The sequence below is a fragment of the Thunnus albacares genome, chromosome 6, assembly GCF_914725855.1.
Source record: "Thunnus albacares chromosome 6, fThuAlb1.1, whole genome shotgun sequence".
Taxonomy (NCBI): domain Eukaryota; kingdom Metazoa; phylum Chordata; class Actinopteri; order Scombriformes; family Scombridae; genus Thunnus; species Thunnus albacares.
The window spans coordinates 26,713,988-26,736,480 of NC_058111.1; the positions used below are offsets into that span (position 1 = coordinate 26,713,988).

At 38.9% G+C, this 22,493-nt stretch overlaps 1 protein-coding gene across 1 annotated transcript in view; it reads left to right on the top strand.

The window, feature by feature from the left end:
* The window catches only part of igsf11 (immunoglobulin superfamily member 11), a 108,673-nt gene extending 104,226 nt beyond the window's left edge, over positions 1 to 4,447 (top strand). The window contains exon 8 of the mRNA XM_044354993.1: positions 870 to 4,447. Coding sequence (XP_044210928.1) covers positions 870 to 1,428 — 559 coding nt within the window. The 3' untranslated portion in view covers positions 1,429 to 4,447. The remainder of the gene's footprint in view (positions 1 to 869) is intronic.
* Positions 4,448 to 22,493: the final 18,046 nt, after the last annotated feature.

A 22,493-nucleotide genomic window follows, 5' to 3' on the forward strand; every position in this document is an offset into this window, starting at 1 on the left:
TTGTCAGGTCCAGCTTTTCCAACTCAGAACCATCACCAAAATTAGGCCCTCCATCTCAAAAATAATTTCCTCTCACCCTCTGACCTAGAAAGAGTCATGCATGCACTAATATCATCCAGGCTGGACTACTGTAACTCCATGTACCTAGGCATGTCTCAGGCTACCATTTCCTGTTTACAACTAATCCAGAACCCTGCTGCCTGGTTATTGACAAGTTCCAAGAAATGAGACCATATCACCCCTATCCTCAGATCTGTACACTGGTTCCCTGTTCATTTCAGGATAAACTTCAAAATTCTTCTAATTTTTTATAAATTTCTCCATGGTCTCGCCCCTACATATATCTCAGAACTTCTCACCCCTTACAGCACCACCAGACCCCTCAGATCCTCCTACCATGGCATGTTAGCTGTGCTTCGTTCATGTAAAAAAAAGGCTGGGGACAGGGCTTTTTCTGTAGCAGCTCCTCATCTCTGGAATAGCCTGCCAGAGGCCATTAGACAGGCTGAGTCTGTTGATGCACCTTAAGACCCACTTTTATTCTCTGGCTTTTAATTGTGTTTTACCTGTTTTTATGTCTAATCTAATTTCTTGGGTTTTAAATTTAAAGTTTAAACTTGTTTCAGTACAATTGGAAGCCATAATACCAAAACACCGAGCACAAAGACACTAAAACGCTGGGGAGTTGTGGAGTAGGATGACTCTCTGTGGGTTTGTCACTCCTTTCACATTAGTCATTAATTAATTGTTAATCGTTAAATTTATTTGTGCAGTTATAAGATTCATTTTAAGCAAGCCAATAACTATGTATTTTGATGTTACATGTTTATCTAACCAAACTGACTCTTTTTAAAATATCTCCTCAACAGAGAAGATGACCTTCCTCCTAAAAGGTCATCATCAGTGAAGGCTTTCCACGCAGACGCCTCATCCTCAGAGAATGACACGCTGACGTCTACCAACACCTACAACAGTCGCTACTGGCACAACCCAAAACCCAACTATGACACCAACTCCTACACACGCTACAACGGAGACACACGCCAGACCTTCTCTGCTGCTGCCCATGGCGCACATGGACACGGACAGGCCCAGAACGCAGGACACGGCCACAGTCCTGTGGTCACAGCACCAGGCTCAGCCCCACTGTCCCGCCACGCACAGCCCACAACAGCAACGACAACAGCATCGTTTGCCAATGGCAGTCACACGCTCCCGCCACCCAAGACTCTGGTGGTCACCACAAACTCTGCTCCGTCTCCCCCCACCATGGTGCGCAGCAACGGCTCTGTGAGCCTAAAACCGGTGGTGACATCCACACATGGGCAGCACACGCACTCCTACGCAGTGAGCCAGGCCACGCTGGAGCGGATGGGGGCGGTGCCTGTCATGGTGCCCGCCCAGAGCAGAGCAGGCTCGCTGGTCTGAAATCTGATTTGGTAAACTGTTAGCTTTGAAAACAAGACTATATTAGTTTTTGGTTGTGATGTTTGAAATCTACTGATGAAAAACAGACCGAATATGGGCTGAAGCAGCCCGCTGCCCTTTACAACTGTGTCTTTCTGTATGTCTCAACCTTTTTATCTCAAAACAAACTGATTTTACAGTGCAGAGTTCATTTGATGCCAATTCCTTGATGGAAAGGACCCTCCATTTTGGAGACGAGTACTACATGGAATCAGGTCATCCCCTTATTGGATGGACTTTCCTGGTGGCTGTGGAGAGATCTATTTCTCAACCACTTTTAGACGATTTCACAAAGCTGGAGTGAAATTTCCCGCAGAATCTCGATTCCCAGATCTTTTTCAGGGCTGGATCATTGTGATGATTGTGTTTTTTTGAACTGAAAGCAACGTAAGGCATTTTCATCTCAGTGTGTCCATACTGCATGGTCAGAGAAAAGTGAGCTCGGATTCCCACATAAATGCATGTGTCCCTTGTTTTAGGATAACAAATTAAGTCCATATTCTTTGTAATAATTTCTTCTCTCACAGTTGTTATTTTGATTGACAGTAATGATAGTGATGATGAGGATTATTATGCACTGAAGAAGTGAATGTTCAATGTCTGTTAGGGGTGACCTAAAGGATGAAAGTATAAGAATAAAATGATGTTGGTTGAAATTGCCTTAGAAGGGTAGAGAGCGAGGGGCTTTGCTGGGTGCAATACATCACATAATAATCTTCACTGAATGCAACCATTTTAATTACGTTTTTGCACTTTTCTGAGCAATTATATCAAAACTGCTGTCTTATAAAGAATAACTCAGTCTTACTAATGAAATGCTTTACCCGTACAACATAAATCATAATATTTCTGCACATACAGTAGGGGAATATGACACAATACTGGTGATACTGTATTTGAAGACAGTTTCTAAAATAATACAAGTGCTGGATTCTCATTTAAACTTTAAACTGCAGATGGATCTCGTTGTAGTCTTTGCTGTGTTCATCCTTGCTGTTGTCCTAATCTGGTTCATGTCACATCAGTGCTGCTTTAAGAAGATGTGAATAAGATGATGTCTTATTTCATAAATGCTTTATAAAGAGACAAATATATATTTAAAGGTGATTTTTTTTCCCCTTGAAAAAGGCAAACACCTACTGTTTTCTACTGTACATATTGTGGCTACAACAGTAGGCTAGATTGTGGATCAAAGAAAATACATTACGTGTCTGACCGATACATATTTTACAACTCATGTGTCTTAATTTTTTCTTACGTTAGACAACAAGCTCGGTTTGATAGACAGTGTGATTGGTTTCAATGAAGGGATGTTCTTTTTATATTTTCTTTTTCTAATGAGTATTGCCATTTCATTAAAAGCTCTGAGGTAAATACAGTATGGTTTAACACTAATGGCCATATATTTTACTATAAATAGTACACACTTATGCTGTATATGGTGCAAAGTATCACTGTGTTTCTGACCTACTGTATCTATATTTTAACCAAATTTCACCAGTGGAGAAACACGTATTACAGTGTTCCCAAATTTAGCAATCCTCGTTTCTTTCTGTGCATGAACTGAATGCACAAAACTAATAATTTCCTGTAGCTATGATACAATATTTGATACAACAATTATTTGTGTGTTACATGCAGTATTGGAATGTGTGTTATTTTTTTCTTTCTTTAAAGCAATTTTTCTATACATCTAACTTGGGTTTTAATTAAATGTGCTGTTTTGGCATTTAAAGTCTTACAGAGACATATTTGTGTGCTAACAATACAAAAATATAACAAATACAATATCATGACTTATGGTAAAAACATTTTTGCATCATAATTATTATTATCTCACCACTTCACTGACTTTAGCAGCACTTCTTTATGTGAAGGTTATTACATTTATGTCTCTCATGCCATGTCCAAGTAAGTGTTAGATGCATTCAATAAAGAGTGTTGATAAAGTTAATTGGGTTAGAAAATTAAAAACAAAAAAGATGGAAGGTTAGACAATGAATTTAGAGTGGTATTAACTTACAGTATTAAGCATATAAGCAATAAATACTAGCCATGGTGATGTACTTTTGTATTATTGATGTTATCCCTTAATTCAAACATTTATGGATGGAGTCTCAAAAATAAGACTTGATGAGTGCTGGTCATTTAGATATATAAATAATGTACGCCTATGATACACACAAACCTGTTTCTTTTGATTTTGCCTGCAAGTCATGATGGAGATGACTTGTATTTTCAATTCTTTATGTGTTAATTTATTCTCTACTCTATCAGTCACTACAGCATGTACTGGTTCAGATCAATCACAAACATCATGTCCATCTACACTGACCCAGGTCCAGGTCTGACCACAGCTACACATCCACTGTGTAGCTGTGTTGTTGCAGAACAGTTTATCTTTTTATTTTAATCTCAAGGCTGCTCTCTTGCCTACAACACATACACAAACACTGAGGTCAAATGATCAGTCCATCATAAATGTCAAAGCTTCCGATCACCTCCCCTCCTTATTCGTTTGTCAGTGTTTTCAACATGAAGTCTTCTATGTAGATTCCGATCACCATCTCTCCCAGCATCCCTGCCCTGAACACTGGCTGACAACGTTAGAGAAGAACTTCTCCTCTAAGATCTCTGGTGAGATTCAACATCCCAGAGAGAATGACAAGCTGGAAAAAGCTAAACTGAGATTATTTTACTCTTAACTCTGCCCTCCATTTGCAGGAGCAATAGGGGAAAGTGAGCACAATCAGTAGAAAACTACTGAGGTTTTAACCCATATTAAAAAAAGATTTCATCTTCTATCCTGGCCATTAGGTTGGCGTATGGTACACAAGGTGGTACATGGGTTGTGTATATAGATAAATAATGACATGTGATATATTGCCAATAGTAAAAAACAATCTGTAAATATGTAAAGAAATACATATTGTTCTTACTGTTGGGTTGAGATGAAATAGGAAAAATAACACTGGAACATGTAGTGAATAAATATTGTTAATACATTCTAGTCAGCATCCTGCTCATTTGTGTGTGTGTGTGTGTGTGTGTGTGTGTGTGCAGTGTTTATAACTAACTGCTTCATGTATTTAAGGTGAATATGAACATCACTTTTAAAGAAGAAATAAATATAAAAGATAGAAAAATACACCCTCAAGTGGAAAATCATCATGAAGAAATTAAGACATTACTGCATTTTAAATATGTTTAATATATTCCGATTCTGCATAAAATATCTCGATGTAGATGTTGTGTTGAGGAAGAGCTGCTGGGTCTCACTGTGGCAGAATAATGTGTAATATGAATACCACATTTTAGGCTTTGCTCAGCAAGCTTTCTATGAAACTCATTTATCGAGCCTTTGGTGTTGCTGCAGGCTGTTAAGACAACCATAAAGAAAAGGGATCTGTACAGAATAACAATATGAAAAAAATGTGTGTGCTAGTTTCCTTGTGCACTTGTGGTTTCTATTCCCAAGACAAATTGTGTAATACTGCAAAAAAAATGAAATGTTGTCCAAGTAAAGCTGCAGATCCCAGACCACACCAGATACATGAACACATCCACATTAAAATATGCAATTATTTTCTGTACATACCTCCTCTGTGTGGTGCTGCTGACCCTCACAGTGCAGCTGATTACAGTTTTTCTCAATTGCTTTGGCACCTTTCCCGAAGGTATTTGAAGTTCTCAGCACTGAAGATACATTTCTCAAACAGCTCATACATGCAGCAAAACACTAGTTAACCTGCAAAAGGCTGTAACTCACTCAAAACCTTTAATTGATGTTTCAAAATTAAGTAATTGTGTCAATGAATAAGTCATTGCCACCAAAATGACACGTCCCTTGGACATTGTGGAAAGCCAAGTTGGTCGAAATGTTAAGAAGTTTTGTTACGTTTTCACTAACACTGCCTGCTTACCAGACTGTTATCTTTCTGAAGATGAAGATCTCTTCAGATGCTGAATTCAACTGTTGAAATTTTCACATTCCACTTTGTAAAGCAAAAGGGCATTTAGATTTGCATGTAATGAGAGGAAAAAACATTTTATTCTCCTGCAATTGTCACACAACAAAGTACAATATAGTAAGCAGAAAAAAATGCATATTGAAACAAAACATGGCCACAGATTCTCATCGACCTCATACCTAATGCTCTCTCTTGCAATGCAATGGGGGACGAATCATATTGTATACCGCAACCATCCTCTGCACACTTCTGCTGCTATGTCATCACAAGATGCGTCTATTGCAGCAAAAAAATATATTTGATTTTGTGGTTGATGACTGTATACTTTACTCCTCCACTTTTCACATCCGTTTCCCCCATCCAATGTTAACCTGAGCAGGCTCCTCCATGAAACATGGGCTTGACAGATTTTGACAATTAGATTATTCTGCGTGTGATGATGTGCACAATGTAAGAATCAATACATATTTTTGAGAATAAAACCGTTCAACTGAGAAGAAACATAATTTATTTTGATCACAAAGACATGTACAATCAATAATTGTTCAAATTGTAGACAACTGCACCTAGTCATTTGCCTAAATGTGCAAAAACATTTGCAAATGCTAACAAAGACTGAGAATTGCTCTTTCTGTAGTGCACAAGTAACAAAAATGTTGTGAATTTGATATATTGTTTTGATGACTTCATTTGAGAATTGAGCCAAAGTAACTGAGCAAAACTGCAAGTTCAGAACAAATGATGTGTGTGTGTGTGTGTGTGTGTGTGTGTGTGTGTGTGTGTGTGTGTGTGTGTTTGTGTGTCTGTGTGTGTATGTATGATATTGCTCTGTGGGTGGGTCCATGGTATATTAAGCTGATTTATACAAGGCCATGCTTATTTCAACAAGTTCAGCACGTCTTGTAATGTGTAAAAACAAGAAATGAACCACTAGGGGGCAGTGTTTATACACTCATGCACCTCAGAGTTGCAGAAGGATGTTCCCTACCACACTGGTAGAAATTTCATCCTCACATCCTGTCGTAAGAGTTGAGAACAGTAGATTCTGAGGCATTCATTATAACATGGCAAAGTATCCATTGGTGATGGATTGAGTGTTAATGGACTTATTTAAATTCAGTTGAATAGAGGGGAAATAACTTGCAGCTGACAGAACACTTGTCTTAATTTAGTCTTAATCGGGGAATTTTAATTACATTAATCTCTGTGACCTCAGTTTTAATCTGAATTCTTTATTCTTCCTCTTCAGCTTTAAGGATCAACAGGAGTGACCTTTGAAAAGGCAGAGACAGAAAGAGCAATGGAGCACTGCTCCAGAGGATTGTGCTCATTATTTGCACAGGAGACCACCTCCTTGGTGTGTGTGTGTGTGTGTGTGTATGTGTGTGTGTGTGAGAGAGTGTCTGTGTTGAATCCAGTGTGCTATGTGTGTATGTGTTCACACTCCTAGGCAGAACATTGTGGTTAATTATCTGCTTTCTGAGATCCGAATGATCATGAATCTAAAGAATATTCCCACTCTTCCTTCCAATATTCAGTTTCTTCTTCTTCTTACTAACATCACAGCTCTGTTTTATTCATTATTTAACATTATCACAACCTCACTCCTGAGCATTCATCACATGTATGTGGCTACATGGTTGCTGTCCAAAATGAAACACATTGTTTGAGATACACTTGGTGCACAGGAGACCTATTGATTAATAATGAATAATAAAAGATAATAAGATAATAAAACATTCACAAGATAATCACAAAGCCTTGTTGGAAATACTAATAATAATATGGCACAATATGGCAACAAAACTATAAGATAAGCTAATGTCATTAAAAAAAAAATCTCTTTAATTTACATATGATGACATGGTGGGTTGGGCACAAGAAATGATGAATGTGTGTCCAGTGGACACTGAAAAGTCCTGTTAACATTGCTCCAATGTCCTCCCCCTAACTGAAGGCACTGGCTTTATTGCATATTAAAGCTGAAGTAAACAGTTCAGTGTTTGCAATGAGAGCCCCAACACAATATGATTGTCTCCTGCTTTATAGAAGTACTGTACAACACATTTTTATAACCTTGCAAATTACTTAATACTCCAGTTTTCTCTAAAGTTTTTCTTTTCTTGTTTTTCTTACAATCTATGCAAAGGCCATGTTAGTTTTGAAAGGTGCAACATAATTTTTTTTTTTTTATCACTACTATCATTTGGCCTTCTATTGCTCTGATAGATGTTGACCATGATGACCATTGTAGTCTAGACAATGTATTTTAACCTCCTGCCCTGGTGAGCCGCAGCAGAAAGCTTTTAACTTTATTAAACTGTCAAAAATGCTACCATACTTAATTGTGGCCACAGAACTTCTGTGAACCAGGAGCTAATATCTTTTACAATATAAAAGCTTGAGACCGTGTGAGACTAAACTCTTTTCCGAGTTCAACTCTCTCTCTTTCTCTCTGTCTCTTGCTCATTAATTTAGATACATTAACACATAAATTGCACCCATCATACATCAAGCTGCACACACATGTGTAGAATGCAATGGCAAATATTACAAAAACATTGAGCACACAGACAAAGGGGTATATATAATAAGGAAGGTCCAGATTTTGCCCAAATATGAACACCATCTTCATGTCTAATACAGGATGCTAACTATGCTACTGAATCACAATCCCCAAGAAACTGGATACAATTACAACAATCTTCATTAATCATGAAGAAAAACTCCAGCAGTGGAAACCACTACCCATATTGGATGCTCTGAGATGGAAACGACTGGTTCATATAAAATAAAGGTTTATGGCTTTCAGAATCAGTGCAACAACTTATGGATGCTGTGTCTATCTATGTGAGTGTCCACTTGTTCATTAATCTGTGATTCACTAACTGCAGCTAAAGTGAACACACTGTACAATGAAACAGAGAACAAATGAAAGAAGACAGTGAAAAAAGGGGATAAAAGACAGAAACCCATTTCCCAGCAGGGCAGACATGTGGCCAACTATGGAGCTGAATACGGCCAATCAAGCCTCTGTGGTTTCCAGGCTGAATGCGCAATGCTGTTTCTGAGAAATCGCTTTGGACATCCATTACACGGCCCTATCCAAAATGTTCTCTGCTCTCCAGTGTCGTCTATAGAGCCGCCATCCCATAATAGCTCTGAACTGTGGAACTGGCTGACTGCCTCTGTCTTTCTCTTTATATTCATGTCTGCGAGATGTGAAATGTGAATTTATCTATCTATGTGCCTGTCTATCTATCTATTTAATGTCTCACATCCCCTCAATGACCCACTGGTCAAACAGTGCAGCACCTTCAGCAAGACACTTATTCAACTTATTCAAGGATTGCTACAGGAAGTCCTGCCAGCTACCACCACACTCTATGAGTCTTGTTGTTGTACAGTGTGGGTAAAAGTAATAGTCAGAATACATGTCTACACCAGTGTGTAGACATGTAATACCAGTGGAATTTTGATCTTTTTTTGAAAAATATTTTATTTAGTTTTCCTGAGTAATAACAACAACAGCAACAGTAAGTATACAAATAAATACATACACATAAAAACTAAAGTTGAAACAAATAAACAAATAATAATAATAAAAAGAAAGGGTAGATTTGCAGTAATTAAATGAGAGGTACACTTTTTGAAAACTGTCTGTGTTTACAAAGATTTACTTACTATTGCACACATACCACATTAATGATAATCAACCAACCAACATGTGTTTAAATTCAGAAAACATGTGTTCACATACATACTAAGTCTGGATTTATACTGTGATGACCAGTTGGCCAAGGATTAGCGGAATGCTGAGCAGCCAGGGCTTACTGCCAACAACATCTAATTATCACAACTAGAGCCTGACCGATACTGGAGGTAGACGTAACATATTCAAACATTGTTAATAAGGTTTACTGAGACTCATTCTCCAAAGAGCTCTGGATCAAAACTACAAACTAAAATAAATAATTAATAAAACAGTTGGATAAACTATGCAATGGCAACACCGCAAAAGTCTTCTGCATTTCTGCGCTGATATTTCTTGTCATTTAAATTCCATACAGTATATCTACAACAGGCCCAAACTGGCCAACATATCAGTCAGTCAGATTCTAATCATAACTCTGTGTGTGTTTATATATGGTTATAGAACCATCCTGCCATCTTAGCATTTTAGGACATTACTTTTCCAATATTCTCCATAGTTTTCCGATGTTTGAATGCATTTCCTGTTTTCCACACTGAGCTTGCATACATTTGGGAAAAATGCTTGGAATAAATCCAACATGGTAAACATTATATTTATTTTCTTTTGGTCAAAGATAGGCTACTTACGCTATGCTTGATTCTCTGAAGAGTGTTAACAAGTTCTGAAGAACTGCACAACAGCATAAAAGCCATGCTCTTATTTGATTTTCTTTTAAAATTTAATTTAATACAATCCATCAAAGCAAATTTAGTTTTCCATTCTGACTACAAAAGCACTCAATAAAACACTAAAGCAGATGATGACTGAAAGGAACAAAGGAGGATAGAAAAAATAGCAGGTTTTTTTTTGATGGCAGTGTTTTTCTCTGGTCTGATAGAGTTGCAGAAGTTCTATAGATGTTGTTAACCCGGTGAGTCAGAGGTCAAAGCAGTCCATCTGGCAGAGAATCCATGAAGAATAAGAAAGAGAAAGAAGAGAGAAAATGAGGAGATAAAAACAGATTCAGCACTGCGATGGACAGGTTCAGAGTTTAAAGGAGGAGGATGGCTCAGAAAAACAATTTAAACTTTCAGCAAGAGTTAAGATGAAGTTAGTGGTTGGTTTAATGAGGCTGGATAAAAAAAAAATAACTGTACAGTCGAATACCCAACTGCCGTGTTACTTTTCAAGTAAAAATCACTTGATTGGATTTCCTAAATAGTAAATTACATTAAAATGTACTGCACATTCACTGCAAAGCAAGGTTAACATGTTAAGAGCAGAAGTATCATTAGTTACTAGTTCTACTTTTCACCTTTGATCTGAAGATTTTTTCAAAGTTACAGTTGCTGATGAATGCAGGAAAACACAAACATTTCCATGATTTAATGTTATTTAAAAATTGATCTCACTCACTCACTCACTCTTAAGGTGTTAAGTGTGTAAGAAAGGGGGCTGAAGTCGAACCAACCCTCTATGCAACTCAACTCAAACTGTCTTCAGTGAACGATGAGTGGATGAATTTCATCTAAAGCTAGTCTATTTCATTATTATAATTTGTTCATCTCCAGGTTCATCATGTGAGCTCGTCCACTACTTTTCTTTACTTGAAATCCTCATTTTTGATGATGACACTTACCAAGGTGCTCATCTTAAACTTTGAGGCCCGTGTGGTATGATATTGACATAGAAAAAGTGCATCTCATTACATTTATGTAGATGCTGTTAACACATTTTAACCACCGTAGATAATAATTGTAAAATTAATTTGTATGTCCTTTATTCTTCAGCTGGTTCCATGTGTTTATTATTGTAACTCAGTATGTGGGTGTTAGAATTTATTCTCTCTCGCATCCACTGAATACTGCTCAGTTGTGTGTGAAGTGACTACACTTGCATATAACACTTAACCCTTTGTATTCCAGAATGGTTATTTTGCTGTAGTTTTGCTCTGCTTTGCTACTTGTTTTCTGTGAAAGTGTGCAATGGAGTATGTTGCCTTGTCTTGCTTTGGAAGTAGAGAAGAAAATAAGGGGATGAGCAGAGAAACTTTCCTCAAACTGATCTGCAGAGTCTGTGATGTTTGTCTGGAGACCAACGGTGGAAAACAGCCTGTATGGTCGAATAGCACAGAGAAGACAATTCACCTGCCATCACTCTGAAACAGGAGAATATACTGTATGTGGGAAAAAAGAGGCAAGTGTGCGTGCTTTGAGTGGGATGTGACAGACACAAAAAAACACACGCAGCTCTGTAGGCGCACACACACACACACACAAATTTAAACACACTAATTCTCAGGATGTGCTGTGCTTTGCTTCTACCTCATTTAGCTTCGGGCAACTTATGAAAGATTCACAGCAGGTAAGCAGGAAGGCATCTGTGTGTGTGTGTGTGTGTGTGATCGTCATACAACATTGCCAGGTGTGGAGGAAAGTGAAAGCTTAAGTCTCATTGGAAACAAAATCCCAGCTCCACTCTGGTAGAGAGAGGAGCTTATATTTATTGAGTTTTGTGTCTATAAGTTCACGAATGTGGAGATGGAGAATATACAGTATATAACTTCCAGTTTAGGAAACAAACTGTTCATGAATTTCTGGCGCAGAGGGATTAGATGGACTGAGACTGACAAGAAATGGTATATCAGCAGATTGTTCTTTCGGAAGAAAAGAAATGTGGGATCAGATCTCACTGATGAGATGTAAGATGCAGGTTTGTGGGACTGAGTAAAACTGCAGAGCTTTCACCATAGTCAGGCAGTGTGACATGAAAGCTATGAAATGATATGTATAGAGTCAAACACTAAGGAATGATTGCCTTATACTGTGCCAAGGGGCTGATTCCTCAAAGCCTTGATATAACTTTTCTGTTTTGTAGTCAGTGGAAAAGCAGCCAAGATCAGATATGAGTTTCTTTTTCATAAAATGCTCCAAGATTACATACAGTGAAATAAGGTAGATTTTCACATTTCCAATTAATAAAGATTTTAATTGAACATGTACTCTACATCTCAGAATTTCTTAAAGGAAGATCCATAGAAGCAAGAAGAAAGAGAAATGTTAAACATGCATTAAGTGATATTCTTGGCCATTTGCAATGGAGGCTTTGGTTTTTAGTCTTTGGTTTTTAGTCTTTTTAGTCTGAGGAAAATATCTAGCTCTTTATAGTTCAGATCTCAGCATTAAAATGAATTAGTAACAGCGAATATCTCTATGACCACCTGCCATCAGTGTTTGGGAAGCCAAGAAAAATACTAGACACCTTTTCCATGTCTGTGAAGTGAGTCAAAGCAAATCCCCTCACAGGACAGTAACACCCTCTTAATGAAATACCTTTCTGGAGACAATTTAAGTGAAATGCTGGATCATTACCGGCTCCATCTTGTCCCCTTTATCTCTACGTCTTGAAGTAGTGGAGCCACAATCTTCTCTCTCAATGCATGTTACCTCAGTTGAAAAGCCTCCAGTTAGAAGAAAGAGAAAAGTATGATTGCATTGCAGTGAGGAGAGGATATTGCAATGGCATGATGGAATCAAATTTGGTCCAGTATCAAGGCCTTGCCACCTGTCACATAATCAGTTTCCTAGCTGCTGGCAAGGACGGTTCCTCCTCTGTGCCCACTCTCAATGTTTTTTCTGGCTATTTCTATCTTTTTCTATCTGAGTTTGTCCCTTTGTCACCTTATCAATTTACTGGCAGCCGTATTTTATTTGTCCAGAGGAATAGGCAAAGAAAGAGATGTGGTGGATATCACACAATATGTCAGTTTGCACAAGTGTCAGTGGATGTGCGAGACAGCTGCTCACTGTTGGATATACTTTTTGTCAGTCTGGTACAGAGGATAATGGGTGAAGTGAATGAGAAATATCAGACTGAGTGACAGGCTATAGAGGTTTTGAGAAAATCTGTAGCAACATTCATATTCATGATTTATATTTCCATTTTAGATTTGTCATGCAATTTGCCTTTACTTGATTGTTGACAAGAGAGTGACATGAAGATGTTGCATCCAATAAGCATTTATTCCAAAGCAAAATGATCAGCAGAGGCAGCTGCCTATTTTGAATCATCAAGAGGATCATGTTGCCGCCTTCTTTCTCCTCCTTCTCAGTATGCAGCTCCTTCTTGAGGCAAAATTCTTTCAGATTTGTGCTGTTTTGCATTCTTCACATGTTCCACTCTCTCTCTCTCTCTTGCCCTGGTTTCATTCATTGCGATTGTCTTCCACTGTCTTGGAAAAAAAAAAGTCTGTGAAAGCTTTGGGATCAGTTTATATTTGATGTTAAAAATCGGCGTTTCCTTGTTTTTTTCCTGATCAGTTCAGCTGCCTCACCTGCTCCTGACACTTTTCTTGCATTTCTTTTCACTCAGTAGCTATTCTGTCTACTCTAAAGCTCCACAGGCTATTTGCCTTGATTTCCTTCCAGCTGTTCTGAGAGGCAGATTTTATTCTTTCATGCACCTCCATCCAGGCGGCTCCAATCATGTCCTTTTGCTTGTCCCAGAAAGCTCAAACCTGCTTTGTCTTCTCCATCTGAATACAGAGACTTTCCAAAAGGGAGTTTGCTTCTTTTTCCTTTCTCTCTTTAATCTTCTCTTTGTTTTTCTTGCACTTATTATGACTGTTCGTGTTTGGATTCAATATCCACTTCTCCTTAAAACTTCCAAACCATGGAATCATGTCCTCGCTTTTGTCCATGGACATGATTTCCCAAAACTGAACTTACAACTGCAATAAACAACACCAATTTTACAATTCCTAATTCATTTCATGTTAAATTTGTCAATATACAATCATTTTACTTTTTTTCAGAACATTCAGTGGTGTCGGAAAATCTAAAAATGATTTTTTATTAATCAGACATACACTGTCCTTGGGAAGTTGTACCCTTTAGTGTGTGTTGGATGTTGAATAATAATTGTCAATGTCAGTCCACCCAAACATGCTGCATGATTACTAGTTGTGAATATGAGATACTTTATAAATACGGTGCTAGGTAGCGAAGAAATATGCACAAGCAAAACAACACACACACACTCAAAAAACAGTGGACAGGCAACAGCAGGCCAGACAACATGGCCAACTCAGGAATCTCAGACAATCACAGTGTCACAAACACTTCTACATGCACTAAGAGCATTAATGAACAAATGCAGAACAGCTGTGCTGGCAGGTGGCAGGTGACACAGTCAATCAGGTAATGAACAGGGGCGAGAAACTCTCTGGAACCAGTGAGCCTGGTGAATAAACCCTGAACACAGAGAGGAAGGAAAATAGAGAGCCAGAGGCAGAAGGGAGAAAGCAGACGGTGGAGGCATCACCATGACATTAATGCAGTAGTTTCATATCCAGGAGGGAGGTTTGTGCATGAAGCGGTTTCCTAAGTGAGCATGGTCGGTAGCAGTTCTGCCTTGGCTGTCCTTCTTTCTTACACTGGAGGTGTTGCTTGAAAGGGAGTTGACAGCCAATCACCTGCTCAGCAGACTGGACAATAAACTGGCTGTTGTCCTTGGAAAACCTAGGAAGTGGTAGGAAGACTGTCGGCGATAAACAGGCAAGAATGGTTTCGGTTATTAACCAGCAGAATTGGGATAGAATTTGATATGATGCAGGTCATTTGCTCCACCTGTATATTGCTGGAGTGCAACCAAAAGATCCTGCCATCTCATTGTTCATAATGAAAAAGCGAAGAATAGAGACCAACTTTTACAATTACCAGGACTTTTAGGATTTTCTAGAACTTTTTTAACTACAGACTTTACATTCTGAACTTAAATTTTCCTTACCGTTATCCCTTAAGCAGGTTTTACAACACACAATATGTCTATCTTCTTGGTCAAACCAATGCAATGTATTTTAGGGCTGTACCTTTACATTAAGAAAAACTGTATTCTGTGATACTTTGTCCATTACTTTGTCCACTATTTTACTTTGTCCTTTGTCAACCACGGGATCTTGACTAGACCTTAACTTAAAGCTCTGTGGGTGTGAGAAATGCTTGGCCATGCATCATGAGTTTGCAATGTGGACCCACTGAAGAGTTCTGCAGGGTTGAAGAGGTCTGTCTATGGTGTGCTTGGTTTAACTTGGAAGCTTAGATCCCCTTTTTTCTTTTTTTGTCACACTACTCATGTAAGGTGATCTAATTCCACAAGGAAATCAGGGGGACTGTTTGAAGAATATGAGCAAGTGTGGTGTAAGGAGAAAAGAAGATGAGGAGAGAATAACCAAAGGGCTGTAATGTATGTCTTCTGAGATACTGTTGCTCTTAGATTACATTTCCATTTAAATAAGAAGCTATATTCTGGAGTAACATATTGTATATCAGCATGAGTGAACAAATCTGTATATAGACCAATAGCTAATACTGATTTCCAGCATACAACAGCAGTGAGTGCAGAAGTCATGTCGTCACAGCTGTGAGCCAGGCTCTGTGGTGTGCTGCTGCACTATCTCTGTCCGTGGTGCTGAACCAGAGGCTGGATCAATTCGCTCCCTGTGGTGTTTCAACACACATATCACAGTAACAGGCATGAAGTACAAACAACAGTAGACATAGTAGCTGGTCTCTATTCACTATCCAAGGACTGTGGTGTTGAATGAGTAGCTACATTAATCCATTACAGCTCATTTCACTTCAGCATCTCTAGATTTTAATGCTTTCCTTGGCATTGGCTTAACACACTTGCCTCATTGCCCTGAATGAACAGCACAAACCCATCTCAGTGGAGTTCACCTCAGTGGAACATACTAAAAAAGATGACTTCCTTTATTTAGGCTGACACAGAACATCAGACTTTTTACCCTGTTGACAGAACGAAATGAGATAATTTCACCTACACCAACTGAATGTCTCAGAATGCTTTGATTTGTATGATTTGTGTGAAATTAAATGGACCGGTAAATTCACCATGTAAAATTGCATGATAACCACATTCCTTAATTGTAAAAACAATTTCCCACCCTGAAAATGATTGTATTCTATTCTACAATTTGTTGAGGTTACCACGCAGTCAGAGCAGAGCACATTTATATTCATTGTCAACAGTAGGAAAAAGGAGGAATGTGAAAAGGGGAAGTTAGGATCCAGTCTGGCTGTAACACTGTTACACAACATCAGCTCAGGGACAAGACTGACCCTATTGCTTTATGACTGTGCTTTTAAGCACATTTGTAAAGATAACATGCACACACAGGATAATGAATAATGTATGAAAACATGCAGTTTGTGTATTGAAACAGTTAAAACAGATCTGTGAGTGTTGCAGTTTTAACTGCACTTTTGGGAATTAATAATCCAACATGACAGGCTTCTGGGATTTTTAAATATTTATTGAATTAATTCCATCTGGACTTTGCTTTGTTTCCTTTTTCCTTGGTTTTCACTTGCTTTAATTTCTCTGTTTTGGACTCTTTGTTCTGAACATATTCGCTCTGTTCTTTCTGGATTGGACCACCCTGAAGTACAGAGAGAGTAAAGCAGTATTTTGATGCAATGCCTCTATCCTAAATGGCCTCTTTAGCACAGTTACAATACTGAGACTGGCTATAGCGAGGCATCATTTGTACAGTAGAACAACTGCTTGGACTCTCCCTGTGTGACTTGCTGTGCTGTTGGTTACATGTGCTTTCCCTCAGCAGAGTGACACAACCTTCATTTGTCTGAATAATTCATGACTGGCCCTGCAGTTTTCCAACATTTACAAACTGACTGATGGATAATGTTCACCGCTACTGTACACTGTGTTCTTGGAGAAGTGTTGTGCCATTCTCTCATACTACCTGAATTATTAAGTGTTTGTCACTTGGAAAATGCAATATTTCACCCATGTGCTCTGACAGTTCTAAACAACAACGTGCTCTCCTTAGGGCCCAGGCAAGCCTAAGGCAAAAACACCCCCTCAAAAAAAGCTCAATATACGTACTAGTATGCATACTATATGTACTATATAGAGGAGGACTTAGACAAAATGAAAATGGTTGTTTTATGCAAATGTTGTGTACTTCTCTAACATATTGTGGAGACTTGAGCTCAAATGTAAATGGCTTGTGCCAACAAATTGTGATGTATGTGAAGCACTAAATCCATCCTCAGATTCTAACTCTGTCATCAGAAGTGAGAACAGCTATCCTGCAAGAAAATCTTGCATCACATTCAAACAGAGTGAAAATACAGCCAAAGTGGGTCCTTGAGGCCGGCGTAGTCTCTCAACAGTGGCAGAGGTCAGAAGAACTCAGAAGCTGGAAGTCATACAATATTTAAGTGCTTCTGTGAATGGGACTGCTTGTTTGTCCTGCCTCCAAAACCTGAAAATAAACAATGCTTTGCAGTTTTTTTAAACCTAACCCTGATATTGCCTGCATACTGCAACAGTGGACCAAACCAAGATATATTTGCAGGTGTCCAAAGCATTATAGACTCTATAGAGACAGCAGCATTTACTTCTTGGTATGATTGTATGAATGTGCACTGTCATTCTCCTCCACAGAGTCTATCACTATGATCCATCTACAGGATAAGTGTTCATCACTCTGCCCAGAAGGAAGACGCTGATCCAGATGCCCTTAGAAAATTTCAGATCAAAGCCTAAAGATCTGGAGATATACGGATGATGTTTTCTTTGCTTTATTTATTTATTTTTTTATGCTGCTTCTGTCACTGATTCAAGTACAAACTGTCCCTAACGGTGAAGTTATTAGAGGAGGTTTATATCAGAAGATTATTATACAGGCTGATTTTCCAAAGGTGAGCCTAGAGACAGCATGTTCTCATAAGATAGAAGATGAGATTCATTAACATTCCTGCTATACTGCTTCGTCACTTTGAACTATGCACACACATTTAAACAAAGACAGAAACATAAAGTTATACACAAGCATTGACATATGACATATAACCCCAATACTACCACCAGTTTATGTCACTTTGTGACAGATGACATGGTTAAAGTGGTGGTCTTCACTGGGTTTAGCTAGTAAATAATAAAGTGCAAACTATATCAACAGTGTTTAAAGTGTTAAATGTTCAATTCTTTTAATTACTCTAAAAACTTCCTACTTGGTAAAAGCAAGGACACTTCCTGCCTGCTGATGGCAAACATTAATTGGAATTTTTCATGCACAAGCATACACAGTGTACAGACTTCTGCAGCTGGTACCTCACCATCAATTGACAGATACTGCATAGATAGATAGTGTGAGTGTTTGATAGCATACAATATGACAATGTGGTTGCAAAGCTTTCGGTTAATGAGCACCTACCGACATGACAGGAATCCTTTTGATCCAGGTCAAGTGTGTGCCAGAATCATTGTCCTGGATGCAGCATATCATATGAACCAAATTATACCTGTCAGCCTGGGGGTGATGAAACATTTCCTGCATGGATGCTGCTGACAATTGCAAAGCTGCTATTGGCAATATCCAGGTTGCTGCTGACTGTAACCATGATGCCATCATTCTGTGCTGCAGTGGAGCCCAAGAGATCATCAAAAAGCAGCAGAGAAAGCTGTTTTGGTGGCTGACAAACCGCTGAGCTCTCTCACATAATGCTAAACAGTGCTTAACACAACCCTGCTTTCATTATTTATGGGTTACAAATCATTTTGTAGTCATGAATGAATATTTGATTATGTAGGCTATTTCAAAATGTTTGACTGGGATATGCAAAATATTACCAAGATGATAAACATGAACCACGGCGAATGCTTTGATTTTCTAACAGTTTAGAAACAAGTATAAATAATAAATAACAATATAAATAATTCATGGTGTGTATTATGCCATCAATATGTTGTGTTATGTCATCATGATATAATAATGGTCAGCATATTATTAACCTAATTCTAAACAAATTAACTAATCATATGGTCTGGTTATTGCGGATCAAATTAAATAATATGATAAAAATCATACTGACATCAGTTTTTTTTTAACTGCTTGAACTCATAAGGAGACAAGGAAAGTGTTGTTATCACATTCATGCAACAATAGTATAAGTAAGAGTATGTGCTTTGAAAGATATCTCCATGACAACGCCAATTAACTTTGATTTATTTAAGACACGCTCTTCAAAACCCTACTGAGACAACAGACTGTTATAATGTGAACAGTGGCTCATTGGGCTGAGCTAATAATGCAAGGCAGCGTGAGTTCTCTCTTTGTGCAAATTTCTCCTTTTGCGTCTAATAATCACTAGATGGCAGAGCAGGACAGGATATACAGCCGCACCAACCCGCAGCTTGTCAGAGGCAGATAAGAGTCCAGTTCTTTGGTTCTCCAGCACTTGTGCGGTTCGCATCGTCTGCTGCTGCTGCTGCTGCTGCTGAGCTGCTTCACTTTGACACACATCATTTCCTGAGGATAGCTCTTTATCTTCGAGGTCAAGAAATAACCTGTTGGACACCGACCCTCGCCAGGATACCAAGTTTCGTCTGGAGCTGTTGGACCTGACTAAAGGACGTCATGCATTACTTCTGGGTTTACAGCGTTTGGATCCCCGGCGTCGCTTTCCTCTTCGGATTTCAAGGCAAGGACCCTTTTATTCCTTTCATTGTATATATTAGCAGCAGGGTTACAATTGATGTATAGTAATGTGGCGTGGCGCAGTTTACAATCTTTTGGGATTGTTTGGGGCAGTGCTGATTGCCTGTGAGTATCTGTGGTGGTTCACCAGGCTCATGTTAATGTCCGGGTCTTTGAGATCTGACTGTTGCTCATCTCGGAAATTGTATCTGCGTTTCATGCGTGCTTGAAATGTCAAAATGTCCTGCGTGAAACAAAGTGGCAGTGCTCAGAGAGCTGGAGATAGAACTTAATATATGTGAAGGCTGCAGGAGTGTCACATGCAACAGATTTGTTTTGCAGGGAGATTCGGAGTTTAGGACATAACTGTGACATAGACAACAATCTGTTGCATTTTGTATCAGCAGTAGTCCTTGTGAAGAGCAGAGAGCAGCACTGAAGGCTGATGGCTCTTCTGACAACAGGCTGCTTGTCATTTAATAGTCCAGGCTGCTCTTTGATGGTCCTGTGATGACATCATGTGGGTCATGCTGGTTGAAAAGCTGCTGGTCAACTCTAGTTTATACCTGGAAAAAACAAACAAACAAAAAAAAAAACTTAAGATGCTGATTTGTGTTAATCATCACCAGGTCATGCAGTCTCTGTCAGCTTCAACTGCTGCTGATGTTTTATGTTAATGGCACTTTGCGCTTGTAATTCTGGTTAAGCTGGTTGACCAGATGCATCATCCCATCTTGTCTAGTGTATTTGCATCATACCATATATGTCCAGTGAAGCAAAAGACCACCGAATGTTAATGAGACCATCAAAAGCAACCAGCAACCAGCTTTTGCTCATCTAGAGTGGCTTTAACATTCTGTAGGGAACTCCCAGTAGGGTGTACTGTTTTAAATGCTCCAGAGGGACCCTGCAATACTAGCTTCGCTTGAATTTAAAAATAAATAAATAAATCCAATTCCACTTATCTTTGGAAAACTAGAGATTGAAGTCATTGTTCAATCTCTTCTCCATCCATTTACATCGTCTTACCTCACAGATCTCTTCTCACTCCAGCCATGACTGTACTAATAGAACTGATTTGGCTCGTCTCAGGGAGCTGAAAGTTGAATCAATTAGCTTCCTTTGTCTCCCACAGGAACACACTACCTGCACTCTGACCAAGCATATTGGCTTCACTTTAACACGGTTCTGATGCTGGCAAGCAGCCTAGATGGTGTGAAGGGCCAGAGAGGGAGGAGGAGAGAGGGAAGGAGACTGTGTGGGTGTATGAAGGGGAAATAATGGAAAGATGGAGAAGGGGAGGCAGAGTGCAGGGAGAAATCAGAGTGGAGAAAGCGAGTCCCCTGAACAGCAGATGGGTGATAAAATGGATTATAAGATTTACTCAAAGGTGTTGTTTTGTATAGGTTTTAATTATCAGTATCATTGTTAATGGAATAGTGGCTCGGTGGCTACCTCTATTATCTCACAGCAAGATCATCCCGGATTTGTCTCAGGAGTAAAGTGGAGTTGTGTGAAATGAATTGTGAGAACATGTGTTTTCTCAGAGCAGATGATGAAAGATTGTCTGTCTCCCCCTTGCTATTTAGTAACCGTCCTTATTCCATTCTCTCCTCTTTCCACACCCTGGCGTCTTCTTTTTATCCAGCTTGTATAGAGCTTGTTGACTGTCTTGAATTTTAAGATGATGCTGAAATTTCTCTTCTCAGAGCAGAGACTTATGGGAAGTTCTTAAATTTCATAATACAGTGGAAATTCATGCCCACGGTCTGCAAACTAAGAAAGAGCTCCCTACCATCCTGATCTCGGCAAATCCCTAAAACAGATGTACCCTTTAGTGTTACAGATACCCTTACCTGCTTTATACCACCAAGGCTAAACAAGGCAGCAGCTTATGTATATCAGCTTTAATATCCTTTTACTTGTTTTATATTTTGAGGTGGAGAAATGAAAATCCACAGCATATCCAACATGCTCTCAGTCCTGCAGGTTTCATGCCAAGCTCTCTGGAACAAAACAGCTGTGCAGATCCCCAGCTTAGTGGCTAAACTGCAAGTTGTGCCTCAATCATTCATTACAGAAATGTAACAGGATGAGGAAAAGGTTTTGAGCATTACAAACATTCAAATGGTTCTTAAAAAATGTATATTCGTGTACAGTTCATATGAAGTATAAGCTTACAGGACACATTTGACAGCATGATGAAGGTCACAGTTTCTTTATTTTTAATGAATGTAGGATTCAAGGGTTTATTGATGGAGAGAGTGCTGTATCTTCTGTTTTAGAGCTACGTGTTGCTTCCTTTTATCATTTTTAGCTCCTATATTTTTTTTTTTTATAATACACTCAAGTGATGTCAAAATCGTTCTGTAGTGCAGCTGCACAGCCATTCTGTTCAGTTTTCTAGGAATAACCCAATTGGATGGAGACCTTTGACTTTTCTTTTCTGTGTGTTGCATATTTCATAGGCTAGACCCTGTTTGCACACACACAGAAATGGTTCCGTACAGCGAAAGTAAAACAGTATCGGTGTTTTTTAGAGAAACGATTCAGCTTGATTTTCTCCGCTGAGGTCCTCTGAGGCGTGTACCTAAGTGATATCTAATGGCAGGTTTTAGTTTTTACATCCCAAGGCGGAGGATAAAAGTATCCTCGTCTTCCTTTCTCCGGCTGCAGCTTTAAACAGGTGGTGTGCTGTAGGAGGTTGTGCTTCAGTGAGTCTGACATCTTTGAGCTGTCAGGGATTCAGCCTCAGAGAGCTAGAGAACGATGTCAGTAAGGCAGGCCAATTTTCTTTTGTTGGGTTTAAGACTCAAAGATTGATTCAGAAATACAA